The 22,231-nt window shown below is 45.7% G+C and overlaps 6 protein-coding genes across 6 annotated transcripts; 2 read left to right on the forward strand and 4 right to left on the reverse strand.

Moving 5' to 3' along the window:
* Positions 1-409: 409 nt before the first annotated feature.
* BP5553_06573 (Carboxyl-terminal proteinase) lies at positions 410-1,606 on the reverse strand (the record flags this gene model as incomplete). The annotated part of the gene is made up of 1 exon (XM_032015196.1): positions 410-1,606. The coding sequence occupies one exon, from the start codon at positions 1,604-1,606 to the stop codon at positions 410-412; it is 1,197 nt and encodes a 398-aa protein (XP_031868617.1).
* Positions 1,607-3,799: 2,193 nt separating this feature from the next.
* On the forward strand, positions 3,800-4,795 carry BP5553_06574 (Uncharacterized protein; the record flags this gene model as incomplete). The annotated part of the gene is made up of 1 exon (XM_032015197.1): positions 3,800-4,795. The coding sequence occupies one exon, from the start codon at positions 3,800-3,802 to the stop codon at positions 4,793-4,795; it is 996 nt and encodes a 331-aa protein (XP_031868618.1).
* A 1,275-nt stretch (positions 4,796-6,070) lies between these two features.
* On the reverse strand, positions 6,071-11,876 carry BP5553_06575 (uncharacterized protein; the record flags this gene model as incomplete). The annotated part of the gene is made up of 8 exons (XM_032015198.1): positions 6,071-6,645; positions 6,697-7,343; positions 7,398-10,326; positions 10,385-10,426; positions 10,480-10,684; positions 10,739-11,059; positions 11,117-11,600; positions 11,803-11,876. 8 exons carry the CDS (start codon positions 11,874-11,876, stop codon positions 6,071-6,073), a joined length of 5,277 nt encoding a protein of 1,758 aa, XP_031868619.1.
* A 753-nt stretch (positions 11,877-12,629) lies between these two features.
* BP5553_06576 (uncharacterized protein) lies at positions 12,630-14,683 on the reverse strand (the record flags this gene model as incomplete). Its single annotated transcript, XM_032015199.1, has 4 exons — positions 12,630-13,244; positions 13,295-13,444; positions 13,497-14,105; positions 14,195-14,683. 4 exons carry the CDS (start codon positions 14,681-14,683, stop codon positions 12,630-12,632), a joined length of 1,863 nt encoding a protein of 620 aa, XP_031868620.1.
* Positions 14,684-15,607: 924 nt separating this feature from the next.
* Positions 15,608-16,252, forward strand: BP5553_06577 (uncharacterized protein; the record flags this gene model as incomplete). The annotated part of the gene is made up of 2 exons (XM_032015200.1): positions 15,608-15,721; positions 15,872-16,252. 2 exons carry the CDS (start codon positions 15,608-15,610, stop codon positions 16,250-16,252), a joined length of 495 nt encoding a protein of 164 aa, XP_031868621.1.
* A 2,672-nt stretch (positions 16,253-18,924) lies between these two features.
* BP5553_06578 (uncharacterized protein) lies at positions 18,925-21,533 on the reverse strand (the record flags this gene model as incomplete). The annotated part of the gene is made up of 6 exons (XM_032015201.1): positions 18,925-19,953; positions 20,018-20,206; positions 20,256-20,687; positions 20,744-20,843; positions 20,893-21,045; positions 21,175-21,533. 6 exons carry the CDS (start codon positions 21,531-21,533, stop codon positions 18,925-18,927), a joined length of 2,262 nt encoding a protein of 753 aa, XP_031868622.1.
* Positions 21,534-22,231: the final 698 nt, after the last annotated feature.

Consider the following 22,231-nt stretch of genomic DNA (forward strand, 5'->3'; position numbering starts at 1 on the left):
TTAATTTATCTAAGAAAATACTGTGGTATATATCGGTATAATCTGTCAAATATGAAGCTTTCTCGGAATTTAGAAATAAGACGAGATTTGAATCTCGTCTATTTTGATTCTTTGACAATACTATGATCTAACCCCTATTATTTAATTTGTTTGATGGACTTTTCATTTTAGGCGGTGTATATCCATACTTGGACGTGGTTCGACTATTCAACATTGTTCAATTATTTAAAATTCTTTATTCAGATGAATAGATACCTGTTAAATTTGGACTTAGGCAATTACGCTAAGCGGGAATTTGTGCAGATAGTAGGCACTTATGCTAGGTAATACAGTATATATCTCAATAATCAAGTTACAGCTAGCCTTGTTTGCCTTTCAACTGAAACTTGCCAGACATGACATTCGAAACCTATCCACCAACAACCCCACCAGCACCTGGACCGCCTATAAATGCATAGCTTCCCATATCAGTCCCACTCAACAAGTGAGCCTCATGGGTGTATCGTGTAACATCCGTGTCTGTAAATACGGCATTGTATGGCGTACTAACGTTGTTCGTGTTGGTGTAGGTCATATTAAGAATATAACCAGCGTGTCCATAGCCCGTGTTGGCAAATTGCCCACTTCCCATGTCAGTAGTGGTGAGCGTTTCTTCACTATTAAAGACCTCGCCATAATAGTGGATGCTGTCTGAACCTCCGGCCAGGGTCGTGCTGGCAGGATCCGAGCTTATACTGCTGAACAGTGATGCAGGATAATATCCAATCCAGCGATCCTCTACCCCAAGCCACCAGTGATCTTGAAAGAGAGCATATTCAATTTTTAGGTTGTTTTGAGCACCACCGTCCGTACTGAGAGGTGTAAAAACCGAACCAGGATGTATTGTCGGGTCGACCTGGACCCAGCCTGTGTGCTCCGTGTTCCATCCGCCCTGGTTATCTCCATCTCTGATGTAACCATTTGTGGTGTAAAAGGTGAAGAGATGCGGTTGTGCCACCTGGTCAATGAAATTGATCCATCCTGCCTCTACAGTCTGCGTTATAGGCGTTGGCGGACCCCGGCCTCCGGTCCACAGGACATTTTGTCTAGTCACCGCAGTTTGTAGCAAGGAGAAGTCCGCAGTTCGTTCTGTAAATGGAGCAAAAAGACTGAAAACACACGAGCCACCGATATTGTCCACAGTTTGGTTAGACGACACGTACCAATGCACGCCCGCATTAGAACTCTGTCTCTTCAAGGATTGCGTTCCAGGTAATTCTTTTGCGCTAGCCTTGGCCAGATAATCCGGATCGGCCCGTGAAACTGGAACAGTGCCTGGAGGCCCCAACTCAGCTCCTGGTAGCTCGAGTTCTGCTAAAGGCCTGGGAGTATTTCGTGGCGTTCGTGGTGGTGGCGCCTGTGCAATTTCCCCCTGAGAATCAAGTGAGATCCAGTCGATTGTTTGTGTATCGGTAACGGTAGTCTTTAAAACATTGAGACTGGCCCGTTTATGCTTGGCCTGCTCCCCATTCTTGTTGGGATAACTTGTTGGCTTTGAAGCACCGCAAACAAAAAAAGTCGAGAATAGGAACAAAAGCAACAAGTCTCTCAATGGAGGTGAAGACATTATGTCGATTGAAGCGGTAAAGGCAGTTATGAAATGACTTTAGGGTAGCTCTATCTAGTTTCCTTTTCTAGGGGGCATATACAGAGACTTTATAGACTTGGCTAGTCAGTGCTGATATGGTTTCTCTTAGATATGTGAGCCAGGGCTTCTGGTACACTGCCCGAGAGATTTGCTACTTCTACCATTACAGGGCATGAGTTACACAATACAAATTTTATTTAGCTATACGATAACGAAACACGCCTCACGAGTTATACTCTCGTTACCCCTTTTAGCTATTCGAGATAAAAGTGACGTTGGACTTGCTTCTTCTAGTTATACGACGAAGCCAAAATTTATGTAATGGGTTCTTATGTCTTCGTTTCATAATTCAGTTGTGGTTTCGGTTCCATCTTATTGGTCCCAATTCAAAATTTTATGGTAGTCTTACTGCGCTCAGCCACCCTATACCATGCTCCACGGGATGGAGGATGAGAACTTTACGATACGAATGAGCGAAAGCTATTGAACGAAGTGTCACTCGACAATGCGATTCAAAATCTGGTTGGTCACACTATTAAAGCCACGAATTTTCCAATAAAATAAAGTCAATGCAGTTCATCCGAAGGATATTTGCTTAGGTTTTAGTAAAATACAACGGAAACAGAGGAGAATTGTGACTTCGCTGTAAGCCACAGCGGCGTATAATCAGCACTAAGCTTTCCTGTAAAGAGCCACGTATGCTGAAGGTACTACTCTAATGGTCAGCGGCAAGCTGCATTGACATCGACTTCAAGTCTCACTCGTTCGGATGCGGCCCGACAGGTTCCAGAAGTTCGAGGCAAAGGGACGACCTCGAAGCCGTGCCGCTAATCGACATCACGGGCGGCGACGGGCGGCGGCGGGCGCCACGGCAAGGCGTTTCGTTCCCCAACGTGCCCGGCAAGCTCGTGCTACAGGGCCCGCCGCCGATGATTCGTAATATCAAATAGCTGGACAGCAGCATTTTCCGCCAGACTCACGACATCTTCCACGGCTAGCTATCGAGCGGCACGTGGACAATTGACATCAATGATCATGAGGCGCATCGCCGGCGCCATGACCAAAGGACACTCGAAGCTGCTTATAGTATCTTCGAGCGAATCCTACTGGCACCGAATGTCCCGCTCTCTCGCTGTATCCGGGCCTCCTTGATGTCAAATACAATGGCGTTGCTGAACGGTCGCAAGAGAACCAAGGAAGAGTGGATGGCGCTGCCATGGACGGCGGAACTAAAGGTTGTTATTTCCATAAAGTTGACCGCGATGAGTTGGCTCTTATTAAAGCAGAGCTTGCGTGAAGAAGGGTGGGGGAGGGTGCAAGGAACGTGTGTAAATCTAGTAAAACGGCTCCGATTTCTAAGATTTGTAGAGATAAAGTAGGCTTTCACACACGACGATGCGCTGCGGGTGATTTGAATTGCTAATACAATAAATAAAGCAAACTAAATGCTGGCGCATGCCTATGCGAACAATATATTTTCCCAGACTGCCCGACACATTGTTGCGCAATAATCCCTACTGTTGACACAAGTAAATTAGTCGATGAAATGTGAGCTTTCACTTCAAAGGGACAATTAAAACACAGCTATTCCTTGGTTGCTTGCATAATAAGGCACCACTCTCTCGGCTTGTACGCTTCCATCATTGCTCTACTGAGAAGAGTCTGGCTTATTCGCTATCATAAATAGAAGCTGGCCACTCTGACAGACAAACCTCTCACACGCTTACGCTGATAGCTTCCCCCTGCTCGCATAATCTGGTACATCGCCGCAGCAGGAACTTTTACGAAGGCAAGCACAGAAGCCATGTTTCAATCACTCGATCGAAACAGTTCTACCGAGATGAGATGACTCTGCCAAGAATAATCTCAGCGCTTGACACGGAACCTAGCAACATATCCAATATCTCGACGTGATTCCGTTAGTAGGATAAATCCCACCCCGGACTTTGGACGGCGATTAAAAAGCCCGGGAGCTCGCCCGAAACCCGGCGGTACAGAGTGGTACGTACTGTATTCTTGTGACAAGCAATGAATTACTACCGAAAATAATCTTAGCTCTCATGACAAGGCGATATCCTGATAGACTCGCTCTTTTACCTATCGCATTCCTGGAATCCTTCTAAGCTAGAGATCTTACAAAAATCTATTGGCTGATATCTTTCACCGCCTACAATGGTTTCTTACAAAGAAATACAAGCCTCCAACGCGCTCATCAACGATGCAACGGCCCCACGCGTCGCCGTCTTCGTTGGCGGTACATCAGGCATCGGAAAATTGACGATTAGGGCCTTAGTCGCTACCGGTGCGACTGTGAGAATCTACCTAGTCGGGCGCAAGAGTGCTGAAGAGCGCACGCATGCTTTCATCCAGGAGTTGCACGCCATCAACCCCAAGGCGGAAGTCATTTGGACCGAAGGCGAGGTCGCCCTCCTCGCGGAAACAAAAAGAGTATGCGAGGTCATCAAGAGCAAGGAGTCACGCGTCGACTTACTGTTCCTTACCGCGGGCTACGCACCATTTGGCACACGCAGGGAGACTACCGAGGGCTTGGAAGTCGCTCAGAGCCTTTCCTACTACTCGCGAATGCTGTTCATTCTGCATCTTCTCCCCCTCCTAGGCGCAGCGGAAGCTCCCAGGGTCGTCAGCGTTTTGGGCGGTGGGATGGAGCGGGCGAGTAGTATCAACTTGGGCGATTTGGACTTGAAAAAGCCTGGGAATTTTGGCGGCATAACGGCTCAGACGCAAAATATAGCTTTGAACACGACGACTTTGGAGAAGCTGGCCAACGACAATCCCAATGTGACGTTTATCCACTCCTGGCCCGGGTGGGTCAACACAGGAAATGTAAGAAGGGGTTCACCGGGCTTGATCATGGCCTGGTTCATCCGGCTTATTCTTGACCCTCTTGTTCGCCTATTGTCACTTAGCGATGAGGAGTCTGGACAGAGGCATTTGTTCCAGTGTACCAGCGCTGCTTTTGGCGGTCGTGGCGTACAATGGAAGGGCAAACCAGGGATAAATTCGCTGGAGAAGCCGGCGGATGGACTATTTCTCATTAATTTTAGGTGCAACTGTACTCCGAATGCAAAGGTCATGCCTTTGCTTCGAGAGAAGGCGCTAGGGAAGGTTTGGGACCACACGCAGGAAGTTCTTCGTCCATATTTGTAGACCGGGGACTCTCATATATTATCCTGCAATGTTAGCGAGCTCTGTTTAGTGGATGGATTCATCATATATTAATAGTTAGGGAACCTGGTTTAGTTTATAGTAGGTAGGTCGATTTAGCTGACGCCGTAGGCCATGCCGGCTGTTACTTTGGAAACCAGGATAAGGGAGGCAAAGTTATAGGATAATGAAAATAAGCTTTGGTCTAATAGTTTCGTATTCATCGAGCGACCTTGCTCTTGAGTGAATTGCCAGGAAACATAAGCATAAATGCTTTAGATATTTTATCCGTAGATGATAAGTATACCTATATACTAAGAAGTTATTAAATGCCCCTACTGAATATTATATTCTTAAAGCTTATACTTATAAGTATACTACCTAGGTAGTATAATATAACTATATTTATATAATAGTTCTTATAGTAACTTACTAATAATTATATAAACATCGGCTAGTATGGTATATAAAAGAAGTTAACTATAATTATAAAGTTGTAATAATTAGATAATGAGATTATTAAATTACTATTGTTGAGGAGCAAGAAGGACCCTTAGCAGTACTAGGCGGGGTATGGGGATCAATTCAGCGGTGGTCGCGTTGTGGGATTATCGTCAGATGGCCATGGAGATGGAGAAGACTAAAACATTTGTGTAGTGTTCTCAGAGGAAGTGAATATTCAGGGCGCACTCAGGAAGCAGCATTCAGGACGACTAATAGTCACAACATCCAGTAATCCATATAAGTATAGTAAATTCAGTAAATTCGGTAAATTCAGTAAATTAGAATTTATCATAACTAGCCAGCTTTTCCTTAGTCCAGCTGTCTTGCTATTGCGTATATATATATATACGGGAGAGTGAGAGCTAGGAGGATATATACCAAATTGGTCCTACTTAGCCACGTGGCTATCTAATATAAATTGGAAGGCAAAAAACAAACGAATATCAGGTGGTTGGAGTCGCCCCTCTATACTATTACATTTATTAAGTCAAAAGTTGTTTTTAGTATAAATAGCTAGGTAATCATAGATATAGTCTTAGAATTAAGGTATTGAATTAATTACTTCCTCTATTAAGGGAAGAATAGTAATAAAGTATATATACGCTAGTTGAGCGATAAACAGACGATAATTCAAGTTAAAAAACTAGCACTTTAAGGCTTGTTAAATATGACGAATAACCGTAACTACCCCTATTACCTGACTTATACCACTGATTTCACTCGTAGCTTAGGATGCTAGGTAAGGATCCCATACCCAAACCTCAACAATACCACTCATACGCCACTTAGTCGCTTCTCTGAAACCTCGAATAACTCCTCCCGGTCGCGCTCCCGCTTCCCATCTTCGTCCATATCATCCAAATCACCTTTTAATTCCGGAGCTTGTATATTTTCGTTGAGACCACTCTCATCGACGAATATGAACTCCTTGAAGTTTGCCGAGGTGAGTTCGGGATCGAAGTTGTGAATATCTATTTCCGGCTTAATCTTGGGCTTGAATGGAGGAGTGATGAGTTTCTTGGTCAAAGCCTCCCAGTCAATATCAAAGAAGAATGGGTGTCTCTTCAATTCTTCTGCATCATCCTGCACACCGAGACGATGCTTTGGGTTTCGGTTTAGGAGACCTTTAACGAAATTTCTACCTTCGGTAGTCAAACTATCTCGAGGAAATCGAACTTTACCGAAAGCAATATTCTTATACATTTGCTGAGTATCTTCCGAGTAAAATGGACTCCAGCCGCAACACATCTCGAATACTAAGACACCTAAAGACCAGAAGTCGGCCATCTTGGTATATCCAACTTCGTCTAAGAGAACTTCTGGAGCCGTATACTCAGTAATTTCACATACTGTATTAGTAGTAGTATTAGTTAAATTTGGCTTTAATAGGCCGAAATCACACAAGGTAATATGGCCGTTTGCGTCTAGTAGAATAGTCTCCGGCTTTAACTCGCGATATATATCGTGTATATGAAGATGTTGGAGAGCTAAAATGAGTTCTGCAATATAGAACTTCGCTCTATTCTCGTCGAATCGGCCTTCTTTCTGTAAATGCCAGAAAAGTTCTCCTCCAGACATATAGTCTACAACGAGGTATAGATCTGTTGGTGTCTGGAATGAGAACTTGAGCCCAGCGATGAACGGTGAATCTTCCATCGCTATTCTGACGGTGTGCCGCTCTCCAACCTCCTTCTCCTGAACATTGACCTTGTTTGGAAGTACTTTCATTGCATAGAATCGCTTAGTGCCTCTCTTTCGTACCTGGTAGACCTGTCCAGAAGCTCCTTTTCCAATTAACTTCAAAATCTGGAAGTCATTGGGCCCATAGTACTTAGTTTTTGTTCCTCGAAAGGCCGTTTCAATATAGATCTCGCCTTGTACATTGTCGTCGTTACTGTATCCTTTTAATGGGTACCATCCACGAACGGGATTGTCACCGGCCTCCAGGAGTATTAGTTCGAAGTTGACATGGCCAATAAATCGTTCGTCGGTTGTACCACGATCGTAAATCGAGATATCCAACAGCGAGTCAGATCCAACAACATCACTGCATAGCATTATTAGCCCCAAGACCGAAGCTAACTCTTGACTCTTGACTTACAAAACTGCCTCTATGTCCCATTTAGGGCAAGTTATTAACTTGTTCACTGCCCCCAACTTGACATTTCGATAATCACCTAGACTGGCTACACTGCTGTTACTACTCTGTCGACTTCGCAATGTCTTCGCCAATGGCGACCTCCTGTTACCACTTCCGCTTTTTTCAATGGGGATGCCAGCGACTGAGCTTTCCTTCCCGTCCTCTCCTGCGCCATCTTCATATCCCACCTTCGAAATCAACTCGTTCTTTTGAAAGACCGCGACGAAGTAGGGCTCCCTACATTTTCGCAAGCCTCTTGCTTCCACGATCTTGAGGTCCAAGAGCCCCTTCGGTACTAAAATAGGAGTTGAGAGGAGGTCTGTTTGTTGGTGGGCGGTGACCAATGCAACTGCTTCCTCAAATCCACTTTCCGAAGCAATCTGGAGCGGCATTTTCAGCTGACGGTTTTCAGCAAAAGTATTTACTCCAGCATCAAGAAGAACTCTGCAAATATCCAGGCTTGGCTGGCCACGTTCACATGCGAAGTGTAGAGGAGTATCCCAGAATTTGTCCCTGACATTGACCTTCGCGCCGCAATTTAGCAGTTCTTTGACCATATTTTCATCAGAGTGCCAGACAGCAAGATGGAGGGGTGTTTGTCCGAATATGTCGGTAGCATTGATGACACTTGCTGCGAACGAGGGCAAGGAGGACGAGTCGGCCTTAGATTCTACGTAACCCCAGAAGACACGTAGCAGACCTGGGTCTGAGGTTGCAGCTATGTGGTGAAGTGGCGTCCTTCTCTTTCGGTCGCATGAACTTATATCGCCTCCACGATCTAAAAGGAGGGTCATGGCTTCTATGTTGCACCCGTTTGCTGCTGCAAGGAGAGGAGTTCCGTATTCGCCGCCATGAACGTTGCAATCTTCCCCTAAATCTAAGAGACATTGAACCCAAGACTTCAGATTGCATTCGGCGGCGAAATATAGTAGGGTCGTCTCTGTGGAGATGTTCTCTTGGAGGGAGAGCCAGCGCTTCCAGGTGTCTTTATTGCGAAGTCGCTCGATGATCTTTATTGGATCAGCTCCCTGCTTTTCGGCAAAGGAGGCGTGGACAAAGATCATGTCAGAAGCATATGACAGAAGTGCCGGAAAATCCTCAAGGACCTGTGATTGACCCGCCACAGACTGAGCGGCACTGGCGAAGGCAACGGCATCTTCCAATGCTTCCGGTGGAGCTGCTATGATTGGGTCATTCAAAAACTCTCGTAATGCAAATGAGGTATCCTCCTCAATACTATCATGGGTTTCTGTAGAGATTCCAGGTGTTGTTATTGTAATTGATGCTGCTGCTGCTGCCGCTCGTAGGGCTGATCTTGCGGAATGATTTGAATGAACGGATGGAACGTAATCTGATGCTGAAGTACCAAAACTCATTACACTCAAAGCCTTTTCGCGTACTCCACGATTCTTCTCCGAGTGTGGTCGCGATTCCACGACGTAAGATGAAAGTGGAGGGGAAGCCGATCCCTTGGACTCTGCCTTCATTCTCGCTTGAACTAATGCATCGAGTTCATCAATACTAATGTAGTCAAGGCAAGTGTTCAGGATGGACAGGTGCCCTTCCCCTATAAAATGAGGTCCAATATTTGCATCCAGAAATGAGAAGCCATTACGGTAAAGGAAAAATTCACGAACGGACTCGTGTATGAACTGTACCACTCTGTTCTCACCATGATCCGCATCTTGGGATCCAGCACCCGCCCAAATAGAATCCCATTCATCATGGGCGTGGGCTGGCAGACTTTGATTTTGTTGGGTCTTTACCTCAACGAGACCCCTTGATATGCTTCGAATCTGCCACTCGAGCTGTTGGTCATTCTCAGTATAGTCTTCGGATCCTCGCCACTCGCTCAATGAACTAGGGGCTGTGTCCTTGGTAAATGCGAGAATGTGGCGCCACTCACGGAGTCGCAGGGTCCTTCTAGCAAGGAGAGCCCACTGGAAGAACCGGGTCGTTGTGTACGATTCTTGTGAGCTTATCCCCTCCAGAATTTGAGCGAATAATTCTTCCAGCGCCTGTGGTACCTGGCGAATGCGATTTTCTAGGTGCTTAATGTTTTTTCCGTTATCTCGATCTTTGAGCAGAATGTCCACTACCAGTACAAGCCAGAGAAACACTCCAGAAGACCTCTCAAGTATCTCGTGAACCAAATGAGCCCATTGACTGTCACTGCTGATACCACTAGTAGCGAATCTCTGTTCCACATAGCGTATCATATCTTGTTCGTTGAAATCCTCCACGATGATTTCAGGACAGAGGCGGATCGTGACGGCCGGGTATTGTCTACTTGATAGGCAAATATCGAGTTCCACTCCATCTTTATGAGCAGATGTCGTTACGTTACGGAAAAAGTAGGCAAGTTCTCTCATGCCCTCCCCCGTGCATTCATCGAGTGCGTCAATGAAAATTATAGTTCGTCGCACTCCAGGCTGCGTGAAAACTGACTGAAAGAAGGACTTGAGCGCCCCAACGTGCCATAGAACACATTTGCTTTGATCCTTGTTCATACGCCGATAGAGGACCAAGAACTTTCGAAAGACGTCCGGGGATTGGGGCAATAGCTGGTACAATAAAGATCGAAGGAGACCAAGCGGACTTCGTTCTAACTCTCCCCCGCATGCATTGAAGAAGAAGGATGCCGTGAAGAATTTTTCCTCTGCCTTGTGTTGTTCTGCATATCGAAAGGCTTCTCTCATCAGTGTTGATTTGCCGGAGCCCGGTTTTCCTTTGATCCATAGAAGGCCGTGATGATTTTCCAAATTTTCACGAGCGCGCCATGCTCTGTATGTTGGGGCTTGTAGTAACCACAAGCATGTTTCCTCCAGAGGTTTATCAATTGTTTGTTGACGGGTTTCAATTCCTGGAAAGAAAAGAGACTGGAGGCAGGCTTATGTCAAAACCAGTCATTAGCTTGGAAAAAGCCATATACTGGGAATATTCATTACCTTTTTCGATAGGTGTGAACTCCCTTTTGCTATTCTCAGATCCTATAAGCTGTTTAGCGTCGTTCACTTAGCTATTGAAACAGTGCATGAATTACTATAATTCTCACTCCTCCGACTAACTGATTTAGCCTGATAATTATTTCCTTCAAGTGAACGACAGATAATCTTTAGTTCTCCAGAAACTTTGCGGTAGTTTGGGTCGCTGGCGTTGCTAAAGCGGCACATGTCTATGTGGTCTGCGTCAAGCGTTTCGGCTCGTTCCCGTGAGTCACCGAGTAGAGAAGAGAAGTCCGGAACGATCTTCAAAAGAGAGAATTAGCTCCATTGGTCCCAGCTGCTTTATAAAATCTGTACCTTTTCGTTTAGCAAGCCAATTTTGACTCTAGTCATAGGAAGGCCTTCCTGAAAGGTTTTCACTTGAAATTTGTGTGATAACCACAGCCTAGAGAATGACTCCTGGCAGCGCTCCAGCTCAGAGTTCTTCAAACCAAGAGCATCTAGCATGACAGAGTTTGTGTCCATCATAACGGCGCTAGCTACCTTACGAGCCATTTCTCCTACGCTTGCCAAGTCCTTGCTACCGCGATGTGGCGTTCCCAGGAATACAACTGCAGTCGTTGACTCAACGATATTCAGGAGCTCGTTTTCTGCAGACATGTATGAGCGCGCCAGCATCTATATCGAGAATAATTAGAACTCTTGCAGTGTTTCTCTTTCTTGCAGACAACTCACTTCCTTAACTATAATACCTCCTAATGAGTGTGCAACGAATACAAGTGGGCGATTGAGGTCCCTATTTCGCTGCAAGGCAAAAAGGAGATCTTTGCTGTGCGAAAAAATACCATTCTGGTTCACAGCAGCAGTCATATACTTAGTAATCTTGCTATCATACCCCCAGGTCAAGATTCGAGCTCTAGGACAATCGGTAGGAAGTAAGTCTGCAGGCCAGAAATCAAATGACGGAGGAGAGGTGTTATCTCTTTCTACTGGTCGTTGGTCTTCGCCGAAAGCAACATTCCCAAAGGTGGTTCCACTTTGCGATGTACCTATGGACGTCTTTGGATGCCGCGATATGAGGCGTCGAAGAATTTTCTTGGAGCGTTGCTTGCTAGGCCGAGTATCGGACAGCTTCAGGCTTAGCCCAGGAGCCTTTCCATCCTTCTTGCAAGCCCAGGTCTTGTATGGATGGCCCTGCAGACCATGGACAAAGACGATACTAAGGGTCTAGGTAAGCTATTTGATTCATCATATAGAATATATGATACGAGACCAGCGTAGTGCGAGTAGAAAGCTGTTCTACATCACGTGGCTAGTGGTGGCATGGGGATTGGACGGGGAAATGTCGAAGCTAAACCACTCAATGGAATCGATAGTAGATCAGCCCGCCCAGAGAACAACTCTAGAAAAAATATGCGTACTCAACAATCGAATTAGCATTCTCGGGCTCGTAGAGGACCGTGATCTCGGTGTCAAATATTGAATGTTCTACCATCTCGATACCTAGGTAAAGCGAGGTGGGTAAACGCAACACCAATAGCGACTCAGCAGGGCAGTTAAATGGTGCTTTCGGATATTCGCACCGCTAGCCGCGATATCTAACTCAGAATCTACCGCGAAATGACGGCAATTGCGCAGGTGAAGTGAGGACTTGAGCCCGATATTTTGCTGAGCTATAAGGCTGCGGCTGAAGATAGAATTAAGGATGCACGTGGCTTAGTATGATTCGCCAACGGCTCTAAACCTTACCTAGGTAGAGTAACGAGCATGTGGGACTCGTAAATAATTGCCTACTTAAGTCAATAATCGAAGTAACACTCCTGTTCCCCCTCCGCCTTCCATCACATACGCAAGTCATGTTTATTGCATTATTAACTTGTGCGAAAAGGGTGCGATTGCTACAGATTGCTGTAAACCGACCACTAAACTTCCGGTGTCATTGGAGACCTAAAGTTTAAGAACAAGATTGAAGATCTAGATATGAGAATGTAATGCGAGGAGCCAGGCCGAGGGTAGCGGTCGGCTCCAAGTGTAGGCAGTGCACCTATTGTTGTCATATCCCACAAATATCTTTGCTAGTCGTAAGGAAAGCGAGATCTGTTTCGATCATACATGTTGGTTTGTCGAAATACTAATCCTCAATAGAATTGCTTCCCTTCCGAGTTGAGAAGCACAGGGATCCATTTTCCTTGGTAGGGTCTATAGAAGTAAGACTGTCTAGAGAGTTAATATGTGCATTTAACCTGCATCATATCCAGAATAATCTCCATATCCACGTCCATACGTTGACCAATCGAGGCCATTTTATCCAAGGCCGACTTGGGTTTGGATTAAAGGTCGAGGAATAATCAAACACTTTCTGTCCACCAACCCAGGTTTCGCGGGTTTCGAGTTTTGTTAGCGTCCAGCCCGTCTCATCACCCATAATGTCCTCGTCGATAAGCACCCAGTCAGCTAACATACCAACTTGTATCCCTCCCATCTTCCCTTCCTTAAACCATCCATATGCCGCATTCTCAGTGAACCCCCTTAGTGCTTGTTCAATGCTTAATCTCTCCTCCGGATACCATCCATTTTCACCAGATGGACTCGTGTGAGTGGAAGGAGAGAGCCGCCTCACAGCTGCAAACATGCCAGCGAATGGGTCGGCTGGCTCGACTGGGAAGTCGGAGCCTAGGACAGGGCCAGGGTATCTGGACGGAGGAGGTACAGGAGGGACGAGACTACGCATACGGTATGCCGAGTGGCTCAGGCGAGATTCGCCGAGACGGGACAGAGCATAGGCCATATCTGATGTTGCGTGAGTGGGTTGGATCGAGGGGATTATGCCAAGCTTGGCGATACGGGCTTGGTCTTTTGGGTGCTGGGATGGAGTTAGTAAGCAATCAGAAGAAACTCAAGGAGAAAGCGAACTATTATTTGTGCGTGCTCGATTCGGAGCCTCCTTTCAGAGTTGCAGTTGTTGCAATCCGGCCCCAGGACATTTTCAAAGGCGTCGACGGCGGCACGATTGGCTCGGTCTCCGATGGCGTGGATGTTTACCTGAAACCCAGCTTCATACCACTGTTGGCATTAGTGAGTTACACAATAATATTTCAGCCCAAAGAAGACTTACATCTTTTACTACACTGGTGAGCTCCGTTTCATTAATAAGCATCGTCCCGCTCGTTTCCGGTTTATCAGAATACGGCTCCAAAAGGGCGGCGCCCCAAGAACCCAAGGCGCCATCAGCGAAAAGCTTAACCCCACCAAGCATTAACATATTCCCACCAAAGCTCGACTGTTGGTCGAAAAACTTCAGCTTGTCGATTTCCTGGGGACAGTACGTGTTTCTCTCTTCGCATTCGATCATGACATTGATCCTAATGCTTAGATCTCCTTTTTCAGCCATGCCACCTAGAATGACTACATCATCAGGTCGCATCCCCGCATTTCCAATGCCCACAATACCCACTTTGTTTAGTTCCCTCATGGCTGTTTTGAACCACCTGGTCTTTTGAGCAACATCAGGCACTGGGGCCAGTGGGTAGATAATAGCATCCATGGCATTGTCGCAGAATACCCCTGGCCCCGGATCGGTTACTATAACACCTCCTGGTGGTGCTTCAGGGAGTGGGATGGGGAGTAGATCGAGGACCTTTTTGGAGGTAAGAACGCAATGGACATCAACGCGGTCGAGCATAATATAAAGATCTGAAAGTGCTGGATCGGCGGCGAGCTCATCCTATTTCAAAATTAGCACATGACCATATTGTTGCTTTTCAAGGAAAATTTACAGATAGAAGAAGCAAAGGAGTGTCGCAGCAAACTCACAGCCGTGGGCATCACGCCCCCAAAGTTTGCTTGATCCCATCCAATTCCACGGACCCACTTCTCACGTGTCCCATATCCTTCGTCTTTATGTTCCTGTAAAAAGGATTTGATACGGGCTCTCATTTGTTCGACACTCTTCACGTCGTACAATGACACAGACTCAAGCATCTCTCCATATTGCAAGATATGCCCGTGGGAGTCAATGAAACCTGGCAGGACATATCCATCTAGCCACGTAATCTCTTCTTTGCCATTGGTAGTTGGCACATCGCCTAGCACTTCAGTAAAGATCCCATCCTGAACTCGAAAGCAATTGGCTTTGGGTAGAGACGGATCGAGGGTTGTAATGTACTGGATGGTGGGATCAGCAACACAGTGAAGGGTTGGGAACGAGTTGTTTTGTTGGAGGAGAATGCTAGCGACGAGGGTGATAAATGCTGTGGTTAGGATACCTGTACACGCCAGTGTAAGACCTGTTGCTCCGACCATTTTAGTGCCCAAATTGGTTCATTGCCATAGCATCCTGTGCATGTGTTGTTAATGTGTTAATGCGATGCGGTGTGGATGAGAGGCACGAGAATTTAGATTTATGCACGGCTTATCGATAACCCCACTTTACTGGGCAACCAACTACCAACCCTACCTAGGCAACGAACGAATGGCTGCACCGGAAAACACACTTAGACTTAGCAGCAAGAAAGCAAAATAATTTAATATTTGCTATGAGACGCCACTCCACGCCTGTACCCATGGGCGGACCGAAAGAACACTCGCACTAGGGAGTGCCGGAATTCGCTGGCCACTATTATAAGTTTACAGCACCTTCTGTGTGGTGCAACACTACAACCACTCTTGTGGAGCTTGTGATTTTTTTCACTAAATTAATTTAGGTTCTAATTAATTTACTCTTCCAACATTTAGAATGTTCATAAAACCGCGTTCCCTTTGAGTTTCATTAAAAGGAGATCAATTCCACAAGCTTAAAATAGGGGTTTGCGGAGGGCATTGGTCCGAGCACCTGAAAGGGGTATCTAAGCGAAATGTTAAAGGGGTGGCTACAAAGTAAACAACTTGATTTATTGACGCCATTTTAATTCATAACCAATGTAGTCGGGCTATTTTGATCAACAAGCGGTGTAATCGAGCGGCCTTGGGCAATACTTGAAGCAAACGAGCGTCGAAGGCTGAAGACTCAGCAAAGTGCTAACAACCAGTAAACTACCACCTCCATATTGCCAAAACCAACCAAGGAAAACAGACACGATCTACCCATTGCGCCTAGGAGAGCAACAAAAGCAGAGACCAAAGCAAGAGCAACTGGCCATATCCAGGATTGAAAAGAGTCAACGATCGTGGCCCTCATGCCGACAAAATTCGGTCGGAGGCAACACGGAACGGGACTGGCCATTAGCCATGGGGCCTAGACGACCAAATATCGCTACTATCGATACCATTGCTGCTCATCATTTTTGTACGGCGCCTGCCCCGATCACCGCTGAGCCATTTGCCGAGGGTCATTTTACCAAGGTATATTAGCTTTGCAATGCCAATGGACGGGTTGGCTACGTCTTCCGCAACACTCCTCCTACCGACCCTTTCTACAAGTTGGCCGAGATCCGGATGAATATTCACTCCACATTTCTTCTCAACCGGCTCTGACTTTCCGAGCTCCTGCAGAGCCCATTTGATCTGCCTCCTTCACATAATTCAGGCAGACCAACTACACCTTCATCAAATCAATCAGCTCCCACAACGGCAGTTCTTGAGGATGTTGAAGATGACACGCTTCTATTACCGGTACCAACAGGTTTCTTCAGATCTCAAAGTGACAATAAGAAGTGGGTTGTCGGGCCAATTTATAATTTGTGGTACCCTGGTAGTATACACAAATGCGGCGACTTGCAAGACTTTAATTGCGGGTCATTTATGAATTCAGCTTCCTATCTACGTGGTATGACGGAATTTGCTCTCGCCTCTCCCAAAGTTTGCAACTCGTCTAATAAGGAGCTGGAGCCAGTAGAAATTGCTATAGTTATAAGTGTTGTTTGCGAGGCATAAGACCTTATGCTAGACATGAAACATTGCTTCACTTCAATGGAAACAAACAGTATGGAGCATTTCCTTGGTCACTGGGACCTTTCGGGAGAAAATATTTCGATTAATCCTAAAACCTATAAAGTCACGGGGATTCTTGATTGCGAGCACATCTCGAAGGTACCAAAATGAGAAATTTGTTCCCTTCCTCGATTACTCTTGAAGAGCGATGTCCCTCGGGAACAAGTCCTTGATGAAGCACTATTCAACTCTTAGCCTTCCCAACAGTGAAATGCATTGATTATGAGATATAATAGTAACCTTATTTTCAAAATCTTCGCGTCGGCAGGTCTCACGGCAAGGAACTGTGAGAGACTCCCGGAAGGCATAAATGATAAATTCTGGAACAATATCTCCTTCATCTACATCTCTCATGGCGTTGGTCAGAAGACCTAGAGTAAAGAGCTGAAAATGGTCTGTAAATGGGTCGCTTTTACATATAACTATTCAGTCTTGCTGCATTGGCGTTCATTTACACCAAATTGTTTTACTTCCATAATAGCACCACAGCTAATTTAGATTCACAAAAGCAATTGCACGCTACAATAAAAACAATTTCAATAATTTATAGCCGTCCCCGTGTATGTTTATAACAACAGGTTTAAATTTCTCTTGCAATACCTATAGCTTTCTCGCTTTTTACAAAACCATCTCTCCAGTTACATATATTTCAGGGGTTATCTTAGTTAGAAAAGCGATGGTGTTTCTGTCTTTAGCCCCGGGCCCCAAGTCCTCTTTCTACATATACATGACGTTATATGTTGTTAGATACAACTCTCTACGCATTTCAAGATAAAGATTTAGGGTGGGAGAATGTATATCATTAAAAGTACAATGCTATGCTATTATAAAATCCGTATTTACCGACCAATCTATCGATATCAGCTATAGCATGCAGAGAAAAACTATAGCGTACAGAGTTTACCAACCTAAACTCGCTTCTACTGTATCATTCCACTAGGAAGGATATTAGACTATTGTAGGACATTTTCTACCTCGATATGCTAAGATTACGTGCTAGATCAGACGTCAAGTTATACTTAGCCTCTAATTATTCAATGACTTTGCCCTTGGATTCTAACCTACTATGATCTAGTATTTCAATTATCAACCCGGCACATCAGAATTGGCAATAAGATCGTATCACTAGAACATAAAACCCGTATTAGAGCCTTTTCTACTGTCCTCATTCCCTAAGACGCAACCACCGGGGCGAGGTTTTCATAGACCAAATCAAGGCGAATATTCAGAAGAGAGCCTTGTCTACGATTGCAAGGGTAGTGCGTGAGACCTGTCACATTTCACCACAACCCAGCACATTACGGAGTGCTTATCCTCCAGCCAGGTTAGTCGGCCCACACTTATTAAACATTTAATTCGGATTTGAAAGGGGACGAGAATCTATATTCGGAAGCTCTTCCCCGTCCCGTGATCGCATAGATTCAGCCTACTTGCGACGAGGAACAGAGATGGTGACCCGGGGCTTACACATGCTGTCGGAACATTCATGTTACACTGCAGCCGATAGAGACGCCCTAGAGAAGTCTGTGGAAGGTGGTGGTGCTTTAGTTAATTTAACCAGAAAAAGAAAACAAGGCAGAATGGCTGCAAAGAGACTAGGTTAATGTTACTGAACCACGCGCCCTCTACATGTAAGTATGTAATAGTTAGTAGTAATAGAATAGCAGGTAGTTTTGGTTCTCAATTTGTATATTAATCTGTGTAAAATATCTAAACTAGGTTCTTGATCAGAATTGCCAATGTCTGGCGGTAATATTGGTGGCGGCTGACAGCCCCGTAAGTTCGTATTCTTGGCCTTACCTTGATAAATTCTCCTGTAGGTTTCAGCCCGGTTTAGCCCTCTCTATTACTGTACGTGCCGCGATTGTATCGCCACCCTCCTTATACCAACATATTTTTAAGAGACTCTTCTCAGCCTAGTATGCGAAGAATTATTTTACTACGGATTAAGGTTTATTAAAAAAGACCTGCAGCCCTAACCTCGGGATGAGACTGCATTTAGTGCCGCAGATTGTAGAGTTTGTTGACCCGATTACGTCGATGAGTGGCAAAATGCGACAGTTCAACACCAACATATCAAGGTTGGTAGGGAAGCCAGTTAATTAATTTTACGTTAATGCAACCTGCTCACCGAGTGGAAGTTGTCCTACTGGCTATGAAATACAGGGTTGCTGTTCTACATTTCAAGATGTTTTGGTTTCTAGGCAGATACCAACATTTTTGGTGCAGCAGCCAATCAACGTTTCCGCGGACAGCGGTCATGAAACTAACCTGCCATGGCGCTGAGCTGAAAACAGGGGACGACCAAAATACCGGAATCATGATGTGACCTTCTGTCTGCTGGTGTGGCTTGATTTAGGGTGCCACACGCGAGGATTCAGGATACACTTTGTACTACGTCAGCAACGAAATGATTTAGGACTTTGGAGGGGGCTCTGGGTTGCTCTGCGAGTACACAGATGCCTAGGAAGGTTTAAAATCTCACTGCGATGGTGGCCGAATAGTTTGAAAGGTAGGAGATTTTCAAGTTGTATTAATAAGTTTAGCTATTTAATTGTCGAACTAAATATGAAAATCGTTCTTTATATTAAGGGATCTCACGATGGAAAATCCTTTCAACTGTCCTCGTTATCGTCATCCGTCCTCGAAGTTTGCGTGGTATCGCCGCAATAAACCCATGTCTCGAATTCTTTTGTTTGAGGCAACTGCCTTTGGGAAGCCTTAAAATGTTTGTTCATTCTTGCCTTTGCCTTTGTCCAAGATTCTTCTCCGCCATATTTGTCCACCACAAGTGCTGCTCCATTGCCCCATCCGCATTGAAATGTGAGTTGCGCAATGTTTGACTTGGGTTTGCCAGATCTATTACACACAAGGGCAAACAGATCAGCAAGACTCAGCCCCGACATTACTTTGTTTGAAACAAGATTTTGTTCGTCATCGTCAGGCATCCCATCAGAATCTTCGATAGCAAATCGCAATCTTGGTTTCGTGGGGCCATCTTTCTCTGTCGAGGAGCTTATCCTAGTGAGCTGTTTGCTGCTCAACTCACTGTTGAGCAAATGGGGATATTCCACTTTGCCCACAAACGAGCCGGTGAGTTGGTAACGGCTACTAGGCCTCCTGTCGAAACTTGTAGCTGGTGGGGAAATAGACCGGTCATTTGATGGCTCGGCTAGTTCGGATTTAGCAGCATGTGAGTCGGTTGACATCAAAGTGATACCTGTCGAGGGGTTCGTATTAGGAGAAGGGAACGTGGATGCAAAAATTACCGGGCGAGGATCAGTGGTAGTAGCTGAACTGGCCGTGGTAGAACCTTTGGGAACCCTTGGTGTCACCTGGCGAACGGTAGTTGGGCTCACAACAGGTGGGGTATGAAGGACCACCTCCACCGGAAGTCTAGCTGCAGGAGCATTTCCAGTTGGATCTGGCGCAGGTTTGCCAGGTGAAGCATTGCTGACCGGGTCTGGCGCGTGATGTCCAGCAGCGTGGTCGGTTGGAAGAGAGGAGCGAGGCGGGGTTTCGAGCATATCGAAAAATGGCTGAAGATCCACGATTTGATCACTTCCAACTTTATCTGGGATAGAAAAGCTTGACGTAGGTGCACCGCTCGATTCTACCTTGGACGCTGGGAAACTTCTTGTCACCTGCGTAGTTGAATGTTAGTCTCGATCAATTTAATCCACAGTAATATAGAAGTGTTTATCTCACGTAGCCGGATGTCACATATGCGACATTATCCATATCATCTTTCGCTAGATTATCTAACTGAACGGACGTGGTTTCCCGACTTGGGCGGGAAATATCTTCGGCGCTGGCGTGGTCGACCCGCTGTCGCTTTGCGTTTTCTGGTCTTAGGTCATTGGTAGAAACAGAGCTGAGATCGATAAACTCGGGTTCCTATGACAGGTAAGTATCCGATTCTGTTCACTCTATGTAGATCACTTACTCTTTTTCTATTAACGATTGTGCGTGGCGGAGGTGAACTTTCGATTTTCAGACGCTTACCATCTAGTATCGGGGATACCGAGGAAGGAATCAGTCCGCCCCACCACTGATTATGGCGAGTTTTCCAGGCTTCTTCAAACTCTGGGCTTTTTGATATACTCGCCCCATGCCTTTCTAGGAAACCATAGCCTCCATGTTCCCATTCCATCCACGACCCTACAAAATCCCCCACGAAGTTCGCAATCAGATCCTTACATCGATCGTGCAGCCGCCGGTGTCGAAAGCTCGAATTTCCAAGGTTGTAATAACGAACGCAATCATTCACGAACCGATTGAGTTTAGCCGTGTCATTGGGCAGATAAAGATCAAGACTGTGTAGGTTCCGAATAGCAAAACGGTCGATATCCTTAATAGTACTCAGGCTGAACGTTGGCTATTGCAATACTAACCGTCAGCTTTAAATATACAAAGTATATCAGACAGCCGCACCTTCGTCAGCCAATCATGGGACTTGGCTTCGAGAGACCTCTCAAGAGGATATATAAAATCCAAGTGGATTTCGATGTTCTTCGTAATGGCTTGATGCTCCCTAGAGCATGTCAGTTAGTATTGTTATACAAATTGCAACTAAGGATTACCTCATTGATCGCTCCCAGGGTGGTAATCGTCTATCAAAAGATGATAGCTGATCATTCGAAGATGTTCGCTGATAATCCGTATCGTCGTCCTCCTCAGATCCGTCTGACGAGTCTGAACAGGATGATGTATCCTCAGCCTTGGACGGCATGCCCCTCTGATTGTTATAAATATATTTCCTCCTCCAATATTCTTGCTGGCAAATTAATTTTGCCAGAGAACGAAGTATTCTAAAATCAGAGGTCACTCGCAGCTTTTGATTAGAGTATGTAGAGGAAACTTACCGTTCGTTTTCTTCTGGGTAGACGGGCCACCCGCGCTTCTCACCCTCTACTGTCCACTGAAAAAGCTTCTGATGGGCCGGTATACGCAAGAAACCCGCCGCATATTCAGTGGCCTCAACTGAGGTTGAACAGTCACTATCTAGCCGGAGTTGACGAATGGGCAGCGAAGAAATTTTGGGACTATTTCGGTGTCGTAGGAGTGCATGTTGCAAGTTGCTGGATTTCCTGCCCGGTGTTTCTGCATGCCCCATGACTATATCTCCTCCACGATATGTCTCCTTGGGTGGGTAGCCTAGGGTTGCACATAAATAGGGAACCTTCCCATAATTGGGATCCGTAGGTAGTTGACGGATAGACATGGTGGAAGCCGAAATAATGAACAAAGATAATATATTATGTGACCAAGTGGGGAAGTGTAGATAGAATAGTCAATACCACTGGCGGTAATATATGCAACAGAAGAGGGATACGTAGAAGGTCTCATGAGAGAGTGAGCTCAAGGAGGTATCGGGCGTTATACAAGGGTCTGCTCCCAGGATGCATCAGCGGACCTGGGACCGGAAAATACGAAATACTCAAGCCTCAATCCGGCAAGAGCAGAATGCCTATTATTCTTGAATCTTTTCCTTGTTTCGTAATGTGTCAAGCCAGCATGTGCTAACATCTATAGTGAAGTACTGACAAGGGTGAAAAAGGGGTGTGTTGTCCTGGCAGTACTGTTATTGGCATTGATTCTGTACTGGGCTGCAAGCCACCCACCCACTAATAGTGTTAAAAAGCAGTGACAATCACTCAGCAAATGAGTCAATTATTTGCAACGTTTCGAAAAGAGTTAGTCCTCGGATAATAATTGGCCAAGCTCTTACTAGGAAGCCGAGTAAACACCCACTCGGTACGGCCCTGCAGATGGACTCTGAAGAACCCCCTAGAATCGGGCTCCCCGACGGCTCGGCTCCACTCCCCGCCCGGCGGCTTCCGAGGCTGCGGGCCGATCCTAGACGGGAGAAAAAAGAATAAAAGCTACGAAGGACGTAGTACAGGGTACGGGATGATTACT

Source organism: Venustampulla echinocandica (assembly GCF_003357145.1).
Source record: "Venustampulla echinocandica strain BP 5553 chromosome Unknown scaffold_4, whole genome shotgun sequence".
In the NCBI taxonomy this organism is placed as follows: domain Eukaryota; kingdom Fungi; phylum Ascomycota; class Leotiomycetes; order Helotiales; family Pleuroascaceae; genus Venustampulla; species Venustampulla echinocandica.